Below are 24422 nucleotides of genomic sequence, written 5' to 3'. Positions count from 1 at the left end.
TTACTTTAAAGTAACATTTATTTGCGGTATCATAAATAATTCTGTGTACGGTCTCATTTCTCTTTCATAGAAGTCATTGACGTATTGATGGTTGAGAGTTTTTATTTATTTAAATTGTACAACGTTCAGTATAGAAAATAACACATTATGTTTATTAGTATATTTACAAAAAGTTTTCTTCATATACAGTAGATCTACTAATCAAAAGGGATACTGTATACAGGTATAGCTTTATTACGTTTCACTCAATAAATAGTGCAATATCATTCTTTGATGCTTCAGTACTTTCATTTGTGCCAGCCAGCCACAGATGTGTCACAGTCGTACTCACTACAGCTCTCTCAGCCATCAGTAATGCAAAGAACAGGCCAAGATCAACTCTTTGTGGTGCTAATGAACCGGAGCGTGGAGGGCCAGGTGTCGTCTGGCCTGCAGGCTGGCCCAGCTCCAGTAGATCCTGGCTGAGAGGGAGGACAGCGGGTGGGCCTGGGAGAGAAGTTGGGCCGGGGAGCAGCACAGACAAGGCGCCCCTCTGGGCCTGTGGAGAGGGAAGTATGGGGTGTGCAGGTCATAGGGAGGTTGTCCCGTTACTCTTCGGATCCTGCGGCGAGCCCGTCGGCGATGATAGTCCCCTTTGGAAAAGTCCTGGAAGCTAGCAGGGTGGATGGCCCAGAAATGACCCTTGCCGTTGTCACTCCGACCTGCCTTCATAAAGCACTCATTCAGGGACAGGTTGTGTCTGACGCTGTTCCTCCAGTTCTTATCCTGTACAACGACAATGACGTTTACATACTGTATGTGACATTAAGGGTGAGTATGTGATCCTGAGACAGAAATGTTTCAACATAAAATGTTCCTGAAGAGATTAAAAAGTAAATGCTGTTTCATCGCTGTTCAATCCAGAGGGCACATGAATGCTTTAATGATAAAAACCTGTGTATAACAATTTGCCATACATTTTATTTAATTGGTGCCAAGGTCGGGGGAACTGCTCCTGTGAAAAAAGGTTCATATTTGTACTGATTCATGCATTCAGTTAAGAGTTAAGTGCCTTGCTCAAAAGGTAGATTGAGAAACTGGTTTCCAACCGGCTCTAGGATTCGAAATTACAACCTTTCAGTTACTCAGTTACTTTAAGAGTTACCTTTTACCCCTGTGGTCATGGTAGTCAAGGGGATGTTTGGACAAGGTTGTTTGAGTTGGTTGCCACCTGGAACCACTATTTTCATCTTGTCAAACTCTACTAATTCCATCAGGTAAACCTGCTGTTACACCTGTTGAAGACCTAGTTTTAGTTCTTAGCCAGTTGCAGCAATAAACAGGATTAACCCTATAGCCTTAAAGGTTATCATTTGACCTTCTATGCAACAACAGGATCACCCTAGCATACAGCAATTACCCTCATTATTGGTCATCCACCTTGTTTCAACAGGTCAACAATGGGAATATAGTGAAAAGAGAAAATAAACATATTTTCTTCAAGGTGATTATTTTTAGATCCTGTCCTTTGACTAGAGTGGAGAATGTGAATAATGTCCCAAAAGAGTGCTTTAAGTTTTGGAAACACTCCACTTGCTAGTCAGTGTTTTTGTCCTGTGAGTGTTTTATCTCCTGTAATCCAGTTAAAGTGATTGGACTTACAGTAATTGGTTATTGCCAAAATAGGGAGTCAACAATATAAATTCCAGTTAAATTCAGTCCATATATAAAATGAATTGAAATTGCATTTAATGAATTGAAACTGGTCCCAACCCTAATTCAGACAAATATTCAACTTGAAATTGACCTGGAATGGAATCGCTTGGACATACCTTGCTCTTGAAGTATGGGTAGTTATCCATGATCCACTGGTAGATATCACACAGCAATAGCTTTTTCTCCTCTGAAGCTAGAATAGCCATGGAGATAAGGGCAATGTAGGACTGGGTGGGTTTGTCCTGTAGGCGGTCTGTAGTAGTCAGCTCATGGGCTTCTCCTTTCCCCCCCTCCTCCTCTTCATTCTCCTCCTCTGACTCTTCTCCCTCTCTTTCTGGAACCATCTCATGCCTCCCAAGTGCTATGCCTTCTCTCTCTGACAGAATGTCAGGCCTCTGCGTCTCCACTGGGCGGTGAGAGGTCTGCGGTGAGAGGTCTGGAGAACACGTTGGCTCCTCTCTCATGGTCTTACTGTCCTTGTTGTACAGCAGGTAGTCTATAGTGAAGCGTAGTCCCAGGAATTCCTGACCACTGTTGCAGCTGCTTTTTTCCTCCATGATCCTTCTTCAATTTTTAAGTCAGACACTAACACCTCCAGTGTAGATTATGTATGCCGTCAGATTCCTCACAGGTGTTTTAGTTGATCAATTTCACAATGCTGGTCGAGGACACTGCTTCAGCAGTTCTACATCAACTAGGATGCAATGCTCCTCAATGCTCTCTCAGCTAAGTAAATTAATGACTGAAGTCTCTATGGTCACAAGGTCAAGTTAGGACAATTAAAAGGGATCGTCTCAATTTGCTCTTAGTTGTTTTGCATATCAAACTCAACTTTTTACCAAATCTAGCTGATAAGGAGAAAACTGTTTTTTTAATCTACGCAGTCTTGTTTCCTTAATCAAGTGTATCTTGTGAACACTAGATCTGAATAGATCAGAGATGTGAGGGTACCAGTATTTAAATGTCTGTGAATTTATCTGTCACAGTGTGGGGCAACAGAACCAGGAGAAGCGCAAGTGGGGGGTCTAATTGAGGCTGATTAATTTTATTAACCACAGCAAATCTTTGTAATTAGGAGAGATTAAACACACTGATTTAGCATTAGGACAGGGTGTTGAGAGGGTACTTTAGAGGTACCAAACGGCATTTAAACAGAGTTATCCCTCCTTAAACTTTTATCTGATGAACGATGCTCTGCATACTTGCCTACGCCTTATAGGCCTGCTAGCCATTCTGTTATAAAACACAAATTTAGTTTTCATGAAGTGTTTAAACTCAACTACGTTTTCTGTGTTAAGTTGCAGTGATGCACACATGCAATAGTTGAAAAGCTACCTCGGCTCGCTCCACAATGTTTGCTTGCCTAGCAGAAGTCTATGCACGGGTAGATACCTCACTCTGGTCATTTTTAAAGTTAACACTTATGCAGTCATTATTTCAATTCTCTGCTGCCAGTGACAGGAACGAATTACAGTAATATCTAAAACCTGACAATTTTATTATTCCTTACGCATTCAAAAAGTAAATTGGCTGCTACCGAATCACTGCACCTGCTAGGCACCTTTTACATATGTACATTCACCACCAGATATAGTGAGCAACAGTCCCTCTACTGAATTTATCTGCATATTTGTAACACCTTCTGTGGTGTAACTTTTGATCTAATTGGTCTAATATATCGGTCTCTTGTCTATTCTATTGCACATCGTGTTTTTCATTGTATTCATATGTAAATAAGTCTTGCAATTGTAATGTCTTTGATCAAGTTGTCATTGCAAATTAGAGTGGGTTCTAAATCCGCTACCTAGTTAAATAAAAGTGAAAAGATTACATACACCTAATACCTCAAACTGCACTGATCTTGCTCGAGTTGATTTAACTTGGATCTAAGTTCATTCATTTGGGATGCAGATGTAATTGACATAGATGAATCTATAATATTCTGGGTCACTTAACATGTATACGATTCCAAAGTCAATCCCAAAAAGAAAAGACAATTTGTCACTTTTGTAACACTTTAGCCCTTCTAATGTTAAACTTCAACTGTATTTTTACAGTACCATTGCTCTGATCCCCGTAGAGGACGAATTTTACCGCATTTAGTTATATAGGTCATATTTACGTAAAATATCCATTGTATTTGCTTTATTTTATTTCGTTTCATTTGGGAGAGCTCACAAAAGTCCACTAAAAGTGCTACTTTTCAGGAATTTCCCTTGTGTCAGTAATACAAATCTGTAGGTGGCACGGAAACCACAGTGGACAAGCATAACAAACGATGAACCAAGAGTAACTATGTCGCCCTCGTCCGCCCTCGTCTGTCCATACTTTGGAACGACCACTACTGCATGCCTGTACCATCCAAATCGACATTTTGGAGACATGTGAAAATGTATAATTAGAAATATATAATTGCAATAACAATATAATAGTAATTGGAACAACAGTAATTGTAATGTTAGTAGCTATCAACACAATCGTAACCCCATACTGTTTATTATAACATGAAAACGAAATTTTACCGAACTGGAGGCAAGAATGTCCTGTCACAATATTTAGTTTTAGAATTTTTTGATCAATGTGTGTCCAGGCAACCAGCAGCAAGTATATCATAGCTCACAGTGATAGTACAGTGAATGTAAGATAATCATACAGCAGAGTTTGCCCATTAATTATTGGTACACTTGTCTGTTAATTATAGGGCATGGTTCGGTTAATATTTACTGTCATAATTGTCTATTCGTGGCATGAAACGTGAGGTGAATGTGAAATGTATGAGATAAAGCGTATCTCCTTTCATTTGTTAGTATGAGTCGTTAACCAGCTTAGTATTCAGTTCTTCATCACAAATCAAGAAGTTTGGAATTCCAGAAATGGATTATCTGCGGAGAGTGTGAAATCTGGATTATCATTGTTTTTCACTTTACAGCTCTTGAAACAAGAGTCTTAGTCAATACACTGTATTTACAAACAGCAAAGCAAGTATAAGATCTCCTCCAAACATGAATCAAGCACTGCATTTTGACATGGCTCCCTGTCATTATTTAGCTTATATGTTAAAGATAGACAAAGCATTTATTCAATATAATGGTTCTTTGCAAATCCGGAAGTGGAGTATTTCACTCGGATGGGAGTTGATTGGGCCATGCGCTCCTCCCCATTTAATAGGTCAAACATTCATCTTGTGATGAATTTGAATTATTTTCAAACGGCAGAATCTCTTTGACTCGATAGTATAAAACTCAGCAAACCCGACCGTTCAGCAACTTGGAGGATGTTATTGTTTTCTTATATGTGAGGCCTAACATAGAGGCGAGGCCTGTCTCTGAGTGTTTTTTTAAACGTGTACTGTGACTTTAAAACAATTCTGGGCCGCCTACTTTCAAGGCACTGCTTGAAGCTTGTTGTGGATTTGCGCTGCTATTGGAAGTAGAGAACCGTCGAGCAGCGTCCTTTCTGCTTCTCATTGGTGAAGGACTACCTTTCGGCTCTGGCTCTCGCGGGGCTGCTGTGTGAAAGATGGCGGCCGAACTGGTGGAAGCGATGGTAAGGAGAGCACCGCTCGCCCAGGTTAATAGAAAAGGGTAGCGTGGGAAATCGCCGGTTAGGCAGGGAAACTGTAAGGGTGTCCTATAAATAATGTATACATGGGTTTACCTTTGATTGTGTATTCACGGGTATAATATTGGAACTGGTTTACCTTCTCTGCTAAGTGCGTCTAGCTAGCCTGTAGCAGGGACATGGAAAATGAATGATGAGACCATAAACCATTCGCCAGCAGGGAGGAGGCGCGACATTGTATCATTCAAGGCTTAAACGAAATATTGCATTAAACATTCGATGGGTCCCTCTACTGTCCCTTTTTATTTGTCAAAATTACGTATTTTCACTGTTGGGGGAGGCGGGGTGTGGGGGGTGGTGGTTGACAACAGAGCAAGTGGAGTTAGCGTACTAGCCTAGCCTCAGCTCTGTTGTCAGACAAGGCATTTGCCCAATGCTGCTGTCCACCTCTGCACGCACGCTGTCTGAGCAAAACAGCCAGAATGTTACTGTACGCATGTTACACGAGCTGTGAATTAAATTGATCAAAGAGATTCACTGATGCAGATCACTGGTAAGATAATATACGTGAGTATCTGGCGTTATTGAAGGTATTGAAATTTTGTTCAGATCAAGTAAACTGGAGAGATATTTTAACCCAGCCACAATCTCCAAAGTTGACATGCTCCCTGTGCTTAATTAACATATTCGTTAAGGACTACATTTTAACCACTTTAAATAAGAAACCCAGTAATGATGTCCATAACAGCAGTAAATGTATGTTTGCTAAGCCTCTCTATGCACATGTCCACTTTTATTTTGTAGTGTTGCATTGCATCTGGGATCACAAGGCATTGAAGATGGTCAACCAAAACCTCCCATCTTCCTGTTGCTCTCTCCTTTTTTGTCTTTCCCGCAGAACATGGTGAAGAGTTTCCGGGTGTCTGACCTGCAGACCCTGCTGGCCTCCATGGGCCGCAGTAAGAGTGGTCTGAAGCAGGACCTGGTGGGACGGGCGCTGAGACTGGTGCAGACAGAGTACAGCCCGGAGCTGCTGAAGAACGTGCGACAGCTCTACGAGTCACGCTTCCCAAAGGCCTCCGGTTGGCTAGCTGCCCGGCGCCCGGAGGGGGTCCCTGTGGCCTACTCATCCCTCAGTTCGTCCCCCACTGGCACTCAGGGCGCAGACTACCTCAGCAGCATCCCTAAACTGTCCTCCACCCCTGCAGCTGAGGTCAAGCTAGTGTCGCTGCCGTTCTACCAAACTCTGGAGACGTTGCTGCCACCAACAGAGCTAAGTGAGTGATTTTTGACAGTGAGATTTAGGGGAAAGGTTGGCTTTGTGTGACCAAAGTATGACCCCCCAGCCCTATTTGTTGATTAATGATGGAAACATTCAGTGGCATGACTATGAACAATGTTCAGGGCATTTCTGACATTATGAAACCAGTGTCATTTTTTTGTTTCTGTTTTCCTTCTCTCACATCTGTCCTTGCAGTTGCCCAGAACAGCGAGAAACTGCAGGACAGTCAGTGTGTATTTGAATTAACACAGAGTCAAGCGGACCAAGTCAGAAACTCAACGTGAGAATGACACTTAGAAGTTTTGTGTATTCTAAAGCCTATGTTCCTATGAATGTGCACTGAGGGTACCTTGACCTTTTCCTTGTTGTTTCAGTGAGCTTCGACCCGGAATGAAGGCAATCCAGGTGGTTCTCAGGTGGGTTTACAAGAGTCCTCGACAATTTTGCATCTAACTGTTCTATAATTCTACTGATAATACACATGTCAAATATGCAGCAGTAGCCTATTTATGATAATTGGTTTCTGCCTGTCTAGAAACTTAAGATCACAAAGTAGGACATAAGTTACCCGTGGTGGTCTGTTTTGATCAAACCTATTTTTAATAAGAAATGGGCAGCACATCTTTATGGAGTCATTCAGCTGATTCATGTCCTGAACCATAAAATGTATAAAATTATAATAAAAATTGGTCGCTGTGCACATGCAACAGACATTTAGAGTGGAAAGACACTTCAGATACAAATTTATATTTTATCCTTAGTTATAGTGAAACATCATTTCTGGTCATAATGTTGACAGTTTTGCTAGTAGCATTTTTTTGTTTTCAGTAGTAAATCTAGTTTTTCTGCTTTTACTCCTTGTGGTTTGACTCTGCCATGGAAACTTTCAAAGGTGCTCCATTCTCACCTAAAGGAAAGAGTTCAGAAAACCGCAAGACAATGATGCTATATCTCTGCCTTCTCCTTGCATGAATTAATGTGAATCTCTGTAGCACTGAAACATTTTATCCGCCTCCAAAATTGATATTAATGAATAATTGACTGACTCACAAAGGATTATTTTTTTTTTTTTGCAATAATCTGCACAATGTGATCTTGGAACCTGCACAGTTAACACCTTGCAGATACAGCACAGAGGTTAGGCTTTATTATCAACGTATGGATTGAAGTGACATTTGTTAGTCAGTTTAATAGCCAAACTTCAACCTCTTATCACCAGGGTAACATTAAGACCTTTAGGGCCAATTTCAGAGACACAGATTGAGTTAAATGATGGTTATTGTCAGGCTTGTCGTTGATTTTATTATTTGACAAAACTCCCCATAAAGTTATGGATGTATTTTTGGCATAACATTTTAGAAACTTCTTTTTGAGAAACTGTCTAGTTTCCCACTTCGAAGCCCTTGTCAACAGTGAAAGTCCAAACAAAACATTTGTAATGACAAAAATTGTCAGCCATTCATGAAGAACGGCTTTGTCAAAGCCCTAGTTATAACCCTGTTCTGTCGATGCACTAAACTATATCCGCTGAACTGTGGGTAACAGGCTTTAATACTGAATGTTGCTACTTAGTTAACTCTGATAACAAATTGTAACCTCCTTTGCTGTTGTTATTGTCATTTTCAGAATCTGTTACACAGACTCCATTGGTGTCCAGGAAGATCAGTATCCTCCCAACATTGCTGTCAAAGTCAACCAGTCTTACTGTCATGTACCGGTAAGTAGTGAAGATGGGGAATCATCAGGCATACAAACAAATCAATCAACCAACATATCCTAATGGGAAAATGTATTGGCTGCTAGACATAGTGTCTCACAAAAGTGAGTACACCCCTCACTTTTCTGCAAATATTTGATTCTTTTCATGTGACAATACTGAAGAAATGACACTTTGCTACAATGTAAAGTAGTGAGTGTACATTTTGTATAACAGTGTACATTTGCTGTCCCCTTAAAATAACTCCCGTTTTGGTTGACCATCTTCAATTCCTTGAGATCCCAGATGCAATGCAACATGTTAACAACCCCAAACACACCTCCAAGACGACCACTGCCTTGCTAAAGAAGCTGAGGTTAAAGGTGATGGACCGGCCATGCATGTCTCCAGGCCTAAACCCTATTGAGCATCTGTGAGGCATCCTCAAACGGAAGGTGGAAGAGCACAAGGTCTCTAACATCCACCAGCTCTGTGATGTTGTCATGGAGTGAAAGAGGACTCCAGTGGCAACCGGTGAACTCCATGCCCAAGAGGGTTCAGGCAGTGCTGGAAAATAATGTTGGCCACACAAAATATTGACACTTGGGCCCAATTTGGAAATGTTCACTTAGGGGTGTACTCACTTTTGTTGCCAGCGGTTTAGACATTAATGGCTGTGTGTTGTGTTATTTTGAAGGCAAATTTACATTGTTATACAAGCTGTACACTCACTACTTTACAGTGCAGCAAAGGGTCATTTCGTCAGTGCTCTCACATGAAAAGATATAATCAAATATTTACAAAAATGTGAGGGGTGTACTCACTTTTGTGCGATACTGTATATATATTTATTTGTACTATACAGGGTTACTACCCGTCTAATAAGCCAGGCGTGGAGCCGCGTCGGCCCTGTCGCCCAGTCAACATTACACCGTGGTTACACCTCTCAACTGCTACCAACCGAGTCACTGTCACATGGGGCAACTTCGGGAAGGTTAGTCTTTAATTATCATCAACAAATAGACATTGATTTCTGCATGCACATCTAAAGTAAACTGTACACATACACAATGTTATTGCCCGCTGCTCTATTCCAAACTGTTTTTGGGTTACTTCCATGACAAGAATCTAAAATGGTGTGGTTTATTTTGGTGTTGGTCTAATGTTAGCGTCTTTCGATGATAGCTGTTGCTGTTCTCAGTTGAGGTCTGACAAATGGACACATTTTTAAATAGTTTTTCTAGTGAAACAATTTTAAAATCCACATTTCACACGAGTTGGCCTGTGTAGCTTGTCGTTCAATCACAACATTGTCTAACAGGCACTAGACTTTACAATTGAAACTGCCCCTAGTTACGTTATTGCAGTTATTAGTAGATGTAAGTTTTGCAAAGCAAGACTTTCAAGGGGTGACTGTAAAGAAGCTTAGGCTAGGTGGCTCATGCCAGCTAGCTAAGTTGGATAACGCTAACTAAGTTGGCTAACTTAGCTAGTTACAGTTTTTGCTGATTGCTTACACACTTGTTGCAGAATTTGGCTCATTGTGCCAGAAATCTCCACACAAGCCAAATAAGACCCAACATTTGGAAAACCATCTCACTTTTATGTCAAAATGAAACTCTGGAATCAAAACCTAATCCTTTTTCAAAATGTCATTTTTACAGGAGAATGATACAAGCATGAACCATTTGAACACACTGTACTTTATAGAAAACACTGCAGTCTGTAATTTTCTCATACAAGCTTCTGTGAAAGATTGTTCCAGTACCTCTACTCACATTTCAATGAACACAAAGATAGAAAGGCTTCAAAATATATACAGCTTATTTGTCTGCCATTGCAGGTTTCTACAACAACAAAAACACAAAACGAAAAGTAGAATTACAGTTCGTCTATACAAAATGTTATTGTAAAGTCCCAGAAATAGAAATAATACAAAGAACACCTCATCCACATCACAGGCAGTGTCATCCCTGGCTAGGCAAGAGGGAAAATATCACCTTGCGTTCCATTTCCACCTCAATGTCTCCACATGCCTCTTTCATTGCTTGCAGAAGAGGCAGGAGGTTCACCAAAGTGGCCTTAATGTTGTTGAAATATGTCTCTGTCTATTGCCTGGTCCCCTTTGTACTTGTCCTCATCCATCTCCTACTACTGTCTGTCTCTCTGTCTCCAAGTTTGCAGAGTTCTCACAAAATGGGGAGCTTGCCTGTTGTCTGTTTGTAGTGCTTAGGCTGAGACCAGTTGGTGTTCAATTACTCTGTGTGTGTGGGTTTTGATAATTTCAAGTATGTTTTGTATTTTGAATTCCCAATGGTGTTCCCAATGGTTGCAAGATATTTCATACTTGAAGTGTCTAATGTAAGAAACAATGTGTGTAGTGTTTTGCAAAGTGTGTTGCACAATTGCAGATAAAGTGCAAAGCAGAAAATGTTTGTACTTTTGGTGCCTTTGTTTAAGGCATAGTTACAAAAGTTAAGGTTTTAATGCTTTTCTTTAAGCATTCACTTTCAGGGTGTAAGCAATTGGCATGAACTATAATACCAGGCTAATTGAAAATACATCACATTTAACTGTGCAATGTCTAATCATTTCAGATTTGAAACTAAATAACAAGCCTATGTTTGGTGCTGTACAGCCTTTCCTTTTATTTTCATTTTCAATCGAATAGCCAGAGTTTACTGTATCTCCTAAAACGCCTAATGTTATTCTAGTGCTACTGATCAAGTTGTGATTGGTGACATTTAACCAAATGATAAGAAAATGCTTGTATATTTATTTCACATGCCTAATTTTCTCTGCAGTGACTTATTTGTCCAGTACAGATCTACATTGCTATTCAATTTCCACAAATTCCTTACTCTACCTTGAAGTGTATTTTAAAATTGTTAAAATGGTGTAAGTTCCAATATCTTAAATATTGAGGAAGTTGCTAATAAAATATTGTATGGTATATATTTCAGTCATGTAAAAGAATGATTGCCATCATAGCACTTAAATTAGAAATGTCAGTATCAGATCGGTGCGCTGTGTCGGCAGATACTCGGTTCAGTACTCGAAATCGGTATTGACAATGAAAAGGTGGTATCGGTACATCTCCATATATGAGTCAATCATACAAAGATGCACCAGGTCATTAAACAACTCTTTTTGTTTAGATATCTGGCAATGGTTCTCATCTCTCCTGGGGACTCCTGGATTGCTTACAATTTGGTTGTAGCCCTGAACTAAGTGACCTTTTTCATGTAGTTGAGCCAGATATTTAGTTGACAAGTTTATGTGGACTCTCGAATAATCCCCAGGATTGGTTTGAGAACTGCAAATTTAGCATTAGCTAATTAGCTTGATTTGCTTCTCTTGGTTGGATGCAATTATGACCACTACTATCTATAATGAGATTTTGTATTAGTGTTTCCTTCTCTTGCAATGCTTTGCCAGCTAATTATCTGCTTAATCATTCTTCTTAGAGCATTATAGCATTGTAATCCTAAATTCTTGTTTTGTTGCTGATTGGGAGCGGTTTGTGATTTACTGATACATGATTTACATTTTACAAGTTTCAGTCGAATATTTTTTTTCTTAATGTCATTTGCACCCCAATTTCAAGTGTGTTTATTTTGATTAGTAATTAGTCCCTATGTCATCCTGTCCTGTGTGCAGCGCTACTCAGTGGCAGTATATTTAGTGAGGGTCTTCACATCAGCAGAACTTTTCAGCCAACTCAAACACTGCTCGGTTGAGAGTGCAGAACGCTGTCGTGAACGCAGTAAGTAAGCCATTTTTGTTTTCTGTTCTTCATCATGCGCTAATGCATATTAGTCATGTTTACACCCATTTTCCCGGTACTCTGTCCAGTCCAAGACAAGCTACGATTTGATCCAGAGAGTGAGATCGCCACCACAGGGTTACGGGTTTCCCTCATCTGTCCTGTGAGTATTTACATAACCGCTCTGACATCTAGACAGAAATGCTTCCATTTCTTAGGAACAGGCTACAACCCAGTATGCTTCCTCTGCCCTACGCTTAAAAACATCTCAATTTCCTCCTCTCAGCTGGTGAAGATGCGGATAGGTGTGCCGTGTCGGGTGCTGACCTGTGCCCACCTGCAGTGTTTCGACGCCATATTCTTTCTGCAGATGAATGAGAAGAAACCCACGTGGACCTGCCCTGTGTGTGACAAACAGGCTCCCTTCGAGCTGCTCACCATCGATGGGTGAGTTGAGCATGCTGGGGCTTGTCACTTAATAGCAGCATCACTACCACTCACTCAGCAGGAATTTGAGAACGATGCTTCCTTTTAAAGGGAGAGTTCACCCAAACTCGAAACTTGTTTGTTGGTTTACTTAGCCGGTAACTAGGCTATGGACAAGCTGTGACCATGAGCTGTATTTTGGTTTTGTTTGTGTCACACATTTAGCATGTGCGCCATGAATCCCATTTAAATAATACAACCGATAGTCGCGTTTATTTCCACTTATGTTCCAACAATTTAAAAGTATCTATAATTGTGTAACTAAAGATGTCACATGGATGATTTTTTAAATATGAATCATGAACATTTGCTAGTATCAGACATGTTAATACTACAGAAAGTCACTGCCAGGGTTATGGGTTGCTATCAGACCATGTTGACAGACCACCTACAGCATACAAAAACAATGTGTAATTTGGGTGAAACAACCCTTTAGGGGTATTTGCATGGGTCTTTGCTTGATCGATGTTGGGGGGGGGGGGGGGGAAACATTGCATTTTTTGGAGCAATTCGTAGACTCCTGTTTTAACTTGTAGTGGTTCATCTACTTTTGGCTAGATGAAAATGTTCAATAGGTCTATTGTCTCTTATGTTCAGGAATATAGTACAAAAAGTTGGGACGCTGCATAAAATGCAAATAAAAACAGAATGCAATAATGTGCAAATCACTTATACCTATATTTAATTGTAAATAGTAGTGAACACATGAAAATGTTGAAACTGAGAAATGATATTGTTTTAGGAACAATACATGCCTTTTAATTTGATGCCAGCAACATGTTTCAAAAAAGTTAGAACAGGGGCATGTTTATTAATGTGTTGCATCTCATCTTTTAACAATACTATATAAGCCTTTGGGAACTGAGACCAATTGTTGTAGTTTTGAAAGTGAAATGTATTCCCATTCTAGCTTCACGTAGGATTTTTTAGCTGTTCATCAGTTTGGCTGTTCCTTTGTGGTATTTTTTTGTTTCATAAAGTCAAATGTTTAAAATTGGTGACAGGTCTGGACTCCAGGCAGGGTAGTTTAGCACCAACTCTTTAACTACAGAGCTATGCTGTTGTAATATGTGCAGAATGTGGTTTGGCATTGTCTTGCTGTAATAAGCAAGGCCTTTCCTGAAAAAGACAGTATATCTGGATTGCAGCATATGTTGCTCCAAAACCTGTATATGTTCAGCATTAATGGTGCCTTCACAGATGTGCAAGTCACCCATACCATGTTCACTAATGCACCCCCATACCATCACGGATGTTTGCTTTGAACTGTATGCTGATAAGAAGCCGGATGGTCCCTGTCCTCTTTAGCGCTGAGGATCCGGCATCAATGATACCTAAAAATTTTATTAAAATCTAATTTTAATTTGTCAGATCACAGGACAGTTTTCCACTTCGCCCTAGTCCATCTTAAATGAGCTCGGACCCAGAGAACGTGGCAGCATTTCTGGATTTTGTTTATACACTGAACAAAATTATTAACGCAACACTTTTGTTTTCGGACTGGTCCCTTGCAAGCCAAGATTTCTCTGTATTCTCTGCCTGTACCATAAATGATGAAATCCCCAAACTCTTTGCAATTTTATTTTGGGCATTCTTAAATTGTTGCTCCATTTGCTCACAGTCTTTCAGAGAGTGGTGAACCCCTCACCATCCTCACTTCTGACAGTGCCATCCTCTCTGGAATGATTGTTTAATACCCAATCATGTTACTGACCTGTTGCCAATTGACCTAATTAGTTTTGATATTCTACCAGGTCTAGTTTTTTAGCATTACACAACATTTCCAGTCTTTTGCTGCCTCTGTCCAAACATTTTTGAATTGTGTTGCTGGAATAAAATTCGAAGTGCCCATATATTTTTCTAGAAAGAAAAATTCTGTTATTTTTTTTGATATGCTGTACAATTTTCCTTTGAATATAGGGTTTACATGATTTGCACATCATTGCATTCGGTTTTTATTTACATTTTGCCCAGCATCCCAACTTTTTGGAAACAGTATTGTAAATAGAATTATTTTAACACAACAGTAGAAATTCATGAGACATTTATTAAGGGTGTGCGTGCGTGCCATCTGCTTTTATGGCTTAGAAACTTACAATATACACTAAGTGATATTACAATGAAAATAGGCTCCAACCTAAGGTAAACATGAGAACTATGGAAGTTCATAGGCAAACTGTAATTATTGAAATCATTGTTGTTCACTTGACCAAGAATGTTGTCAATCATTTTGGGGCGAACTTATCCGATGTTTTAAATCTGTGAAACGCTCTCCGCCGAGTACTGTAGTAGACTGGGGAAACAAAGTAGTTCTTGGTCAAGAACGCTTTTAGTTTTAGCTTTTAGTCGCTGCTTTCCAGCTCCAATTACATGTCATGTTTACATTATGTACACATTTACTGATGAGCACTGATAAATTTTTACTGGAGTTCCATGTGATTTGAAAAAGATTTGCTGGTAGATTGTAAACATGAACCACATTGACTGCTTAACTAGAACTAAAAGCTAGAGGATATATAACATAATTAACAGTTTTTATCTCTTGCCAATTACCTTGTGCTTTGGGCAGTGCTTTGAAAGCGTCCAAGGGGCCAGCTCTGTGCTCCAGTAAATTCTATAGTGACATAGTGTCCCCATGAGTGACAGCCCTCTGAGCCAATCAGACGCAGCCTTTCCATCTACATACTATCAGATAATGACAATTCAGCAAAAACATGCTTTTAGAAATCCCTCTGAGCCAATCAGACGCAGCCTTTCCATCTACACACTACCAGATAATGACAATTCAGCAAAAACATGCTTTTAGAAATGTGCCAAATTATTGAAAATACAAAAACTGAAATAAGTCAGTATATTCATACCAATGCCAGAATAACTGTTTGTGCTCTGCCAGTTTGCCCTGAATGATGCATCGCCACTGTATGTGTTTATTGCTACTTAGGATTCTAGTTTTAAGTTGTGTTTTGGGACGCATCCAGTCACTGGTTGTGTCCCCTGGTGTGATATATGTACTTATGTCTCTGTCTCCATGTCTCCAGGCTGGCATCTGAGATCTTAAAAGAGACCCATGAGGATATTGAGGAGATTGAGTATCTGACTGATGGTTCATGGAGGCCCATCAGAGATGAAAAGGAGAGGGACAGAGAGCGGGAACGCAGCAACACGCCTGACTACCCTGTAGTAGATATATGTAAGTGCATGACAGATGGGTCTGTTGTTACCTTACACCTTTATGCCACAAGCAGATAGACTATAATTTTTTATGCCACCAGAATAGGCCATACGTATATGTATATGTATATGTGTGTATATATGTGTGTATATATGTGTGTATATATGTGTGTATATATGTGTGTATATATGTGTATATGTATATATGTATATATGTATGTGTGTGTATATATGTGTATATGTATGTGTGTATATGCATGTGTGTATATGTGTGTATTGATTTTAAAACATTGGTTTGTAATGGTGTGTGAACCTGTACCCCATTCCCAGGTGTCCCTGAGGTAAACGGTCACTCCCCGGCCCACAGCAGCACAAGCCAGACGGGGAAGTCGGGAGCAGGGTCCACGGCAGGGGGTGCGGGCGGAGGGGTGGTGGTAGATCTGACTCTGGACTCTGAGGAGGAAGAAGAGGGGGGAGGGGCTGGAGGAGACAGCGATGACACTGAGGACAGCCAGGACAGCCCTGCACCCAAGAGGGGCCGATACGACTATGACAAGGACCTGGTCACTGCCTACTGACTGGCGGACTGACCCACAGACTTAGTGAGAGAAGGGGGTTGGGCTAGACTGGAAGACAGGAAATCATTAGTCCCTACTACATCCCCTGCCTGCCTGCCTGCCCGCCCGCCCCCACTTCTGTTTATCCACACACAGACACTCACATGCACATACATGCACTGTCAACCTCTGGAGTGTTTAGGCTTCCTCTATACACCACTGGAAACAACAGCTCCCTAACACTTGTGGCCGTGCCCCTTCCAGCATTCAAATCCTATATCCTCCATTGGAGGGTCAGAAACAGTAACCACCTCTCAAGCTATTTTCCCCCTCACCTGTGTACTTTTTATTTGATTTTGACTTTGAACTTTAGCTCAAAGCTACAAGCATTTGGTGTGTGGCCAGTGGCATATGGAGCCTCCTCTGTAGTTCAGTTGTAGTAAGAGGTCAAAAATAACCTAATATGAAGAATTTGGGGCAAACCACAGACTCAATCTTTCTGGAATATGATGAAATTGAACAACACCAACGTTTTCTTTTGTTCTATTTAATGTATTCAGACAATGTAGACAAAGCAATGGGCTCTGACTAACAGTGTTTCAAAATAAGTTGTTTTTTTATCACATAAATTCCTAAACTTTGGGTTTGATACTTCCCCCATTTTAGTTTGTCTTTAAATGCTGACAACCTACCTCAGTCATACACCGCAAACTTACTTGACCAGAGATAATAGCACCTGAACTAAGTTGGCTATAGTATTTTAACAGGAGGGTCTACTTTTTTATTACTTTTCCCACCTGCTCACCTTGATTTTAAAACAAATTGAACCCATTTAATAGCATTTTGGTTGAGTTTACTAGCGCACACAAAGCAAAAATGGTTTGTAACAACAAAACAGAAGTTCCTTATTGGACAAAAATAGTGTACCTCCCTGTTTCACACTGTTTGGAGCATTTTTGTTTCATTTGTGTCTACTAAATATGACCCACGATTGCTTGCGGCAGGTTAGTTAAGATGAGCAGTTACCGTTTGATGTTTTGAAACATACCCTTTTCAGATTCTGCCCAACATTCTGTGTTGCCAGTGTTGTTCATATTGATCAAGAAACAAATGCAGGATGGGGTTATTTTTTTTTCACTTGCTGCTTTCATGCCAGTTTTCAACAGTTCAACACTACTGCATTCAATCTTTTCCCCTGGATTTCATAAGCGATTTGCAGTGTTGTGAACCAAACTCGTTTTTCTTTGCTGAGAATTGTTTAACAAGGCTATTTAACATGGCCCTGACTAAAGAATGATGTCACAAATATTAGTAACCACACACAACTATTCAAAATCATATTGAGGCAATTGTGCCAAATCGGATTTGTGTCAATTATCTATTTTTGTTAGGTCAGATTTGGGTGCCTTTGAGTTAAGATTGGTGGAGGTTGGACTCCACAGTTGTTTGGCTAGTTGAGCTGTTCTACACAGAAAGTCCCAGTAAGAAAATGCATTATTTGTCATTAATTTGTGAGTGTTGACATCCCTTTTGACTTAATTTCTTTGTCTAGAGTATGGTATTTATTGATAATTGGTTTCTTAACTCTGTTTTATTTGAATGGCAGTTTGTGTTAAATTGTATATATGTTGGAATGGAGAAGTGCTGTAACAGAGCCATTTGCATACAGCTCAGCGCTGTGCACAAATTTCCAACTAAGGGGTAGCAGAACAATTGAGGTTGGGACTTTTGTTGTGAATGAAAAAACAGTAGATGAGGTAATCCAGGCATGGACCTGACATCAGAAGACAGGTTCCTTTTATTTTCCTCTGAGTAAACCATGCAGTTCAAACCAGTAACACAGCCTGTCGCCTCCCATGTTCAACGATATTGCTCTCAGAAATCAACTTTTGTTATCGCAGAGTTGGGACGATAAACCAAAAATTGGCAACACCAACCAACCATATGACCACTTTTCGCATGCATTTTTCTGATACCATGCATTACAGTAAGTTTCCTATACTGGAGAAATGTATAATTAAGTTTGCGACATGGGTGATGTGTTAATTGGACAGTTGCTGGCTACACGACATGGCTAATGCATATAACAGCTGCGGTGCCCACTGAAAGAAACGTAGTGTTCTATTTATTGTTATCGAATCCATTCAGACAATTCTAGCGTGGTTCCTAGATTGTCCTCTACTAGTAGCTTAAACATGCATCTATAATAGCTGTTTCAAAGGAGCTTTTTTCACAGGCACAGTTGAATTTGTAATAAACACGGTTCATATTTTGGGTATCAATTGTTGAGAGATTTAGGCTCCAGAGACTAGTTGAAATCTCTCCTTTTATTTACATTCCTGGCCATTTGATTTATCCCTTCTATTATAGTCCTGGTTTCAGTCTGTACTGTAGAGATTTCTGATATATATTTTTCAATCAGTCTTTTTTTTCAATTTTCACAATTCTCATGGTATTGGTTATACATGCATTTGACTATAACACAGGCATATTGACAAGATGTATGATCATCTTGAATTCAGACTTTCATAGACATTGCGTGCAAGGAGTAGTAGTATACTTAATCTAATCGTGAAATGGTATTGACTGAGGAAACAATGGGATGTAGTCTTTATGTAAACCTGGTCTTCCACTTTTCTGCAGTACTCATGATGTTTCCATATAGTTTGTGGATTGTTATACCGATAAATTAGTTCTGTAAACATAGGCTAACCCACATTCATTAATGGCACTTACTCTGTCAAAAAACCTCAAATCCTAGCTGTGTCCTGGAATATGACTGTAGTTGTATGATTAATTCATCAAGCAACATGTATTACGTTAATTCCATCTTCAAATAAGCCAATCTATTCAACAGAAATGACTCAAGATTAAAGTTTTACATTCTTTTAATTTATAAGTGCAAAAGTGTAGAACATCACTGCGCAGATAACAGATTTTCTCAAGCTTTTTCATATCGTGAAAGGGAGGGGGAGAAGTACATGGTGTTGCTAAGGAACTGAGCCAGATGCAGGTGAAACCTGGATATGGGGCCGTGGTTGATTTTAGGCAAATGGAGGGTCAGGTCTTGATAGTGGCTTCCCTTCTTATTATTATAATGCTTAAGGTAGCATGGGCAGTGGCTTGCAATCCATGATGTAAATGTTTTGTTTGTTGTGTCTTTTTATATGTTCATATTAAAAGACAATAAAATTAAAATAATATTTTATTAAGCTTTGAATCGCCTCCAGTTGTTCCAAAAGTCATACACAATGAAATCACAAATACCAGTGTGGAATTGTAAGTGGTGGTTGCGGTGTCGATTGGTGTAATGTCCTGTACCTGACGCTGGTCTCAGGGACACATTTGTCTCTGTTAAAAAGAACTGTAAAATTCTAAATAATTGTATTCAAACACCTGTTATTGACGTGTGGGATTAATTAAAATTAAAATCAATTTTGTAAAAATCTAATTGTCTGCAAAGTCATTTTGGCTTATCCCATTATGGGAAAATAGATGTTCGAAAGAGAACACTTAATTGTTAAAATGATGCCAGTTATTCCAAAGGTTAGATTGTCCACACCTTGACATTTATTTTTGAAGACAAGCGCTAAAAACCGATGTTCGAACACATCTCAGAGGTTTCTGCTTTCCCTTAGTTTAAACTATTATTAAGGTAAAGAACTAAACTTTCCAAGACCACACTGCCTTTCTCCACCCACTGCAAGGCAAGCAAGATAACCATCAGTTGTGTTAAACACTGACAGATTGTGTGACAATCACTTCCAAATCACTTCCCAGCGCTACCAGTCACTGGCTCCTGTGAACACTACATACAGTGCCTTGCTCCATCCATCTTCCCATCAATTTTAACCATCTTCCCTGTCCCTGCTGAAGAAAAGCAGGCCCAAACCATGATGCTGCCACCACCATGTTTGACAGTTGGGATGGTGTGTTCAGGCTGTGTTGCTTAACGCCAAACATAACGTTTTGCATTGTTGCCAAAAAGTTTGGTTTCATCTGACCAGAGCACCTTCTTCCACATGTTTGGTGTGTCTCCCAGGTGGCTTGTGGCAAACTTTAAACGACACTTTTTATGGATATCTTTAAGAAATGGCTTTCTTCTTGCCACTCTTCCATAAAGGCCAGATTTGGGCAGTATACGACTGAATGTTGTCCTATGGACAGAGTCTCCCACCTCAGCTGTAGATCTCTGCAGTTCATCCAGAGTGATCATGGGCTTCTTGGCTGCATCTCTGATCAGTCTTCTCCTGAAAGTTGAAAGTTTAGAGGGACGGCCGGGTCTTCGTAGATTTGCAGTGGTTTGATACTCCTTCCATTTCAATATTATCGCTTGCACAGTGCTCTTTGGGATGTTTAAGGCTTGGGAAATGTTTTTGTATCCAAATCCGGCTTTAAACTTCTCGACAACAGTATCTCGGACCTGCCTGGTGTGTTCCCTGTTCTTCATGATGCTCTCTGCGCTTTAAACGTCTGTGAGACTATCACAGAGCAGGTGCATTTTATACGGAGACTTGATTACACACAGGTGGATTCTATTTATCATCATTAGTCATTTAGGTCAACATTGGATCATTCAGAGATCCTCAGTGAACTTCTGGAGAGAGTTTGCTGCACTGAAAGTAAAGGGGCTGAATAATTTTGCAAGCCCAATTTTTCAGTTTTTTATTTGTTTAAAAGGTTTGAAATATCCGATGAATTTCGTTCCACTTCATAATTGTGTCCCACTTGTTGTTGATTCTTCACAAAAAAAAATATTTTATATCTTAATGTTTGAGGCCTGAAATGTGGCAAATGTCGAAAAGTTCAAGGGGGCAACAATTTAAACAGATATACAGTATTTCAACTGTAGTAATATTCCAGCAAGTCGATCAGAGCTATCCATTTTAAATAAAATCATGATTGAAGGACTGATCGATCGTTCAGACTTAATAATATATATATATATATTAAGACTACAATAATATGAACACTTAACATGTGAAACCCTAGCCTAAATCAATAGGATGACTGTTTTGCAAGTAAATACATTTAAACATGCTAACACTGCATGGTAAGAATTCCTGTATTGTATTCCCGTATTTTAAAATGCAATTAAAAAAATTCACATAGCCACTAATTTTAGTGTTGTCAACATATAATTTATTGGATTCAGGACATAATACAATGTGTTCCAAAATGTCAAGCATGTTTAAATTGTTTAAAATGTCAAATAAATTTTTTTTTTATTTATTTGACATTTTCCCGACATTTTGGAACACATTGCGTAGCAGTGATTCAACTATAGTTACACATACAGTACCAGTCAAAGTTTTGGACACCTACTCATTCAGGGGTATTTGTTTATTTTTACTATTATTTTCCACATTGTAGAATAATAGTGAAGACATAAAAAAATATGAAATAATATGGAATCATGTAGTAACTAAAAATTGTTAAACAAATCAAAATACATTTATATTTTAGATTGTTTAAAATAGCCACCCTTTATCTTAATGACAGGTTTACACACTCTTGGCCTTCTCTCAACCATCTTCATGAGTTAGTCACCGGTAATGCTTTTTCAACAGTCTTGAAGGAGTTCCTACATATGCTGAGCACTTGTTAGCTGCTTTTCCTTCATGATCAAACTCATATTTTGCATGAAGCTATGGTAATCAGAAAGTTACGATTCATCTAATAGGTCTTTAACTGACCAAATATTTGTATTGTATCGGCACAGAAAACAGATTTGATGCAATATATACCTATTATTTCATACAGGTTTATTATAAGAGGGGTGAAATTATGTTTGTAGACCAACGTCCATATAGTATTCCAAATTCCAAAATAATATTTGCTCATAAAAATCTAAAGGTTTTGCAGGTAACTTGCATGGCAAAGTGGGTGGAGTGACTTCCTGCCTTTTGAGACCTGACTGGGGTTACCCTGGGTTAGGAATACAGTATCACAAGACCCCCCTGTCTCAGCCCCGAGGATTTACGTCGCTATATTATTGTGGAGTAAGAGAGTAGTGTATCTAATTTTATTATGTCCTGTTCCCCTTAAACTTAGGAGGATATGAGCATTTTGACCACACCTTGGGATTATCATACCCGAAGGACTCATAGCTTGTGTCTTTAGCAAATTAACTGATTACTGAAGATCTACCAAAAACATGTATATATTATAACATGTGTATATTATAGCTAGCTTGTCAGCTACAAAAATAAACAGAAGAGTACGATTGAGCAACTGTGTCTTATAGGCCTATAGTTGTTGATAACTACAGGGGATGAATGTCATTTCGGCTCGGGTAGAACTAGAGGCCCAATGGCTCATCAGATATATACATCCCGAGTCTTTTTGGTGAGCTGGCTATTCTGGTCTCATTCACCGGACAGAGCCGAATCATTTGGCTACCGAACGGCGCCTTGTTCAAAATGCTAAAAGATAAAACTGCAAAACAATGGAAAAGTGAAAAGTGCCCTAATTATTAGATTATTAGATGCGCTCTTAACACTAGCCTATTTATTCTGCAGCTGGATATTATCATAAATTAAGGAAATTAAGGAGCCAAATGAACTTTAATCAAAGCGATGCGGTTCCCAACGAAGAGCCGTTCAAAAAGAGCCTTTCGTTCACGACCCACCCATCACGGACGGACAGTGGGAGCATTTGGAATGCGACGTAACGGGGCGGAATTCTTGTCGACTTTCTTGTAGATCTCACTTGTTTTCCATTACCAAAAGTAGAATATTGTGGCGACCCTGTATTTTTGTAAAGTACACTCCTTTAATTGCTGTTCTCAGGTGTTCATGTATTTCTCATTAAGAGGGCTGGGTCTTACCGTTAGGCGGGGCTGTTTATCCGCGTGGGACGTCCCGCACGCCAGGTGGCAGCTCTGGGGGGGCTTACTGTACAGCAGGGGTGTGTCTAGGGTTCTCCTATTAGGTGGGTTTTTTGCGGGCACCGGCCTATTTTTGGATCCTCTCCCGTTTGTGATAGAGAAGTGCGTACCTGTGAGATAACCTGCGAGTTATGTACAGTCTTACTGTTCTTAGAAGGAGTTTGTGCAAGTGTCCATTGTATGTTAGGGTTGACAGTGGCCAACAGCTGTCTGTGTTTAGATTAATAAATTCTACCCAGTGCTTTCTATCTCTGACTGTAGTACACCTAGCATCCCGGCCAGGCGGTACTACAATATGTGAACATATTGGCATTTTTTGTGTGGGTGTGTGAAGCTAGAAGCATGTTTGAACGCGCACTCATTTCGTTTGCCTTCCACAGATAAACACGTTTATCTCTGGTTAGTTACACGAAGCTTTGTATTCGGTGTATTAAAGGGGTTATTTCCCCCTCATCAATAGCATCTGGGTCTGACTTTTGTAGTTAAATGATGGAATCAGGAAAATATGAAATAGCAAGAGATCTTGCTTGCTTTTATTTTTTAATAGCTCAGTCTCGCGATTTCTGAAAGACTCCCCACGTTATTTCCGAGGAATCAGCGACATTAAGCGACGCTAAACATTTCAAAATAAATGTTATCCGTTAACTTCAATATGCTTTTTCTCTCTTTCTCTGTCCCCCAAAATTAAATCGGGAGGGGACCATGGCTGTGCTTCTGTCTACTTTGAATATTTTATCATGAATAGTCACCGTACTTTATGATTTTTATATCATGTATGTTATATAAAATGTATCTAGGAACCATTTATCTGGGCTTTTTTTTAAGGATTTTCAGAGAAACCAAACAATTTAAAGAAAATTGGGGAAATGATACAACTTGCCATAGTGAAACTACCCAGATTGGATACATGGCTGTATTGATCTATTTCCAGTGATTTTCCAGTGATCAAGACAAACCATCCATAAAATAGATTACATTGGTGGCAGCCTCATGATGTGGGAGTGTTTCTCATAAGAAGGAACTAGACATCTTGTTAATATTGGAGTAATGGATGGAGCACAACACAGTGAAAAATTGCAAGAAAAACTGCTTAAGTTCTTAAATAGTGAACGATAGGAGGAAATTCAACTTTTTGCAAGACAGTGATCCCAAGCCCAAAGCAGCATTGGAGAGGCTAAATAACAAAAAGGAACATATCCTACAGTAGCAACTCGTTAATTGATATTTGTAATATATTGCTATTTATTATCTTCATGTAGCGTGTTTTAGTCATAATGTTAAATTTAAGGAGACCTTTATTTCTAAATGTAGGCGTGTGA

General features: G+C 39.5%; 2 protein-coding genes across 2 annotated transcripts; one reads left to right on the top strand and one right to left on the bottom strand.

Moving 5' to 3' along the window:
* Window positions 1-269: 269 nt before the first annotated feature.
* Window positions 270-2935, bottom strand: foxq2 (forkhead box Q2). Its single transcript, XM_010871686.3, has 2 exons — window positions 1812-2935; window positions 270-765 (listed from the first exon to the last, which is right to left on the bottom strand). The coding sequence occupies exons 1-2, from the start codon at window positions 2250-2252 to the stop codon at window positions 391-393; spliced, it is 816 nt and encodes a 271-aa protein (XP_010869988.2). The 5' UTR covers window positions 2253-2935; the 3' UTR covers window positions 270-390.
* A 2061-nt stretch (window positions 2936-4996) lies between these two features.
* On the top strand, window positions 4997-19422 carry pias4a (protein inhibitor of activated STAT, 4a). Its single transcript, XM_010871684.5, has 11 exons — window positions 4997-5241; window positions 6155-6533; window positions 6734-6818; window positions 6913-6954; window positions 8165-8255; window positions 9100-9228; window positions 11895-12000; window positions 12090-12163; window positions 12287-12447; window positions 15525-15676; window positions 15988-19422. Exons 1-11 carry the CDS (start codon window positions 5215-5217, stop codon window positions 16233-16235), a joined length of 1494 nt encoding a protein of 497 aa, XP_010869986.1. The 5' UTR covers window positions 4997-5214; the 3' UTR covers window positions 16236-19422.
* The last annotated feature ends 5000 nt before the right edge of the window (window positions 19423-24422 follow it).

Source organism: Esox lucius, chromosome 8, assembly GCF_011004845.1.
Source record: "Esox lucius isolate fEsoLuc1 chromosome 8, fEsoLuc1.pri, whole genome shotgun sequence".
NCBI lineage: Eukaryota > Metazoa > Chordata > Actinopteri > Esociformes > Esocidae > Esox > Esox lucius.
Note: the sequence above shows the minus strand (reverse complement) of the source record. Positions and strands in the feature narration are given on the sequence as shown.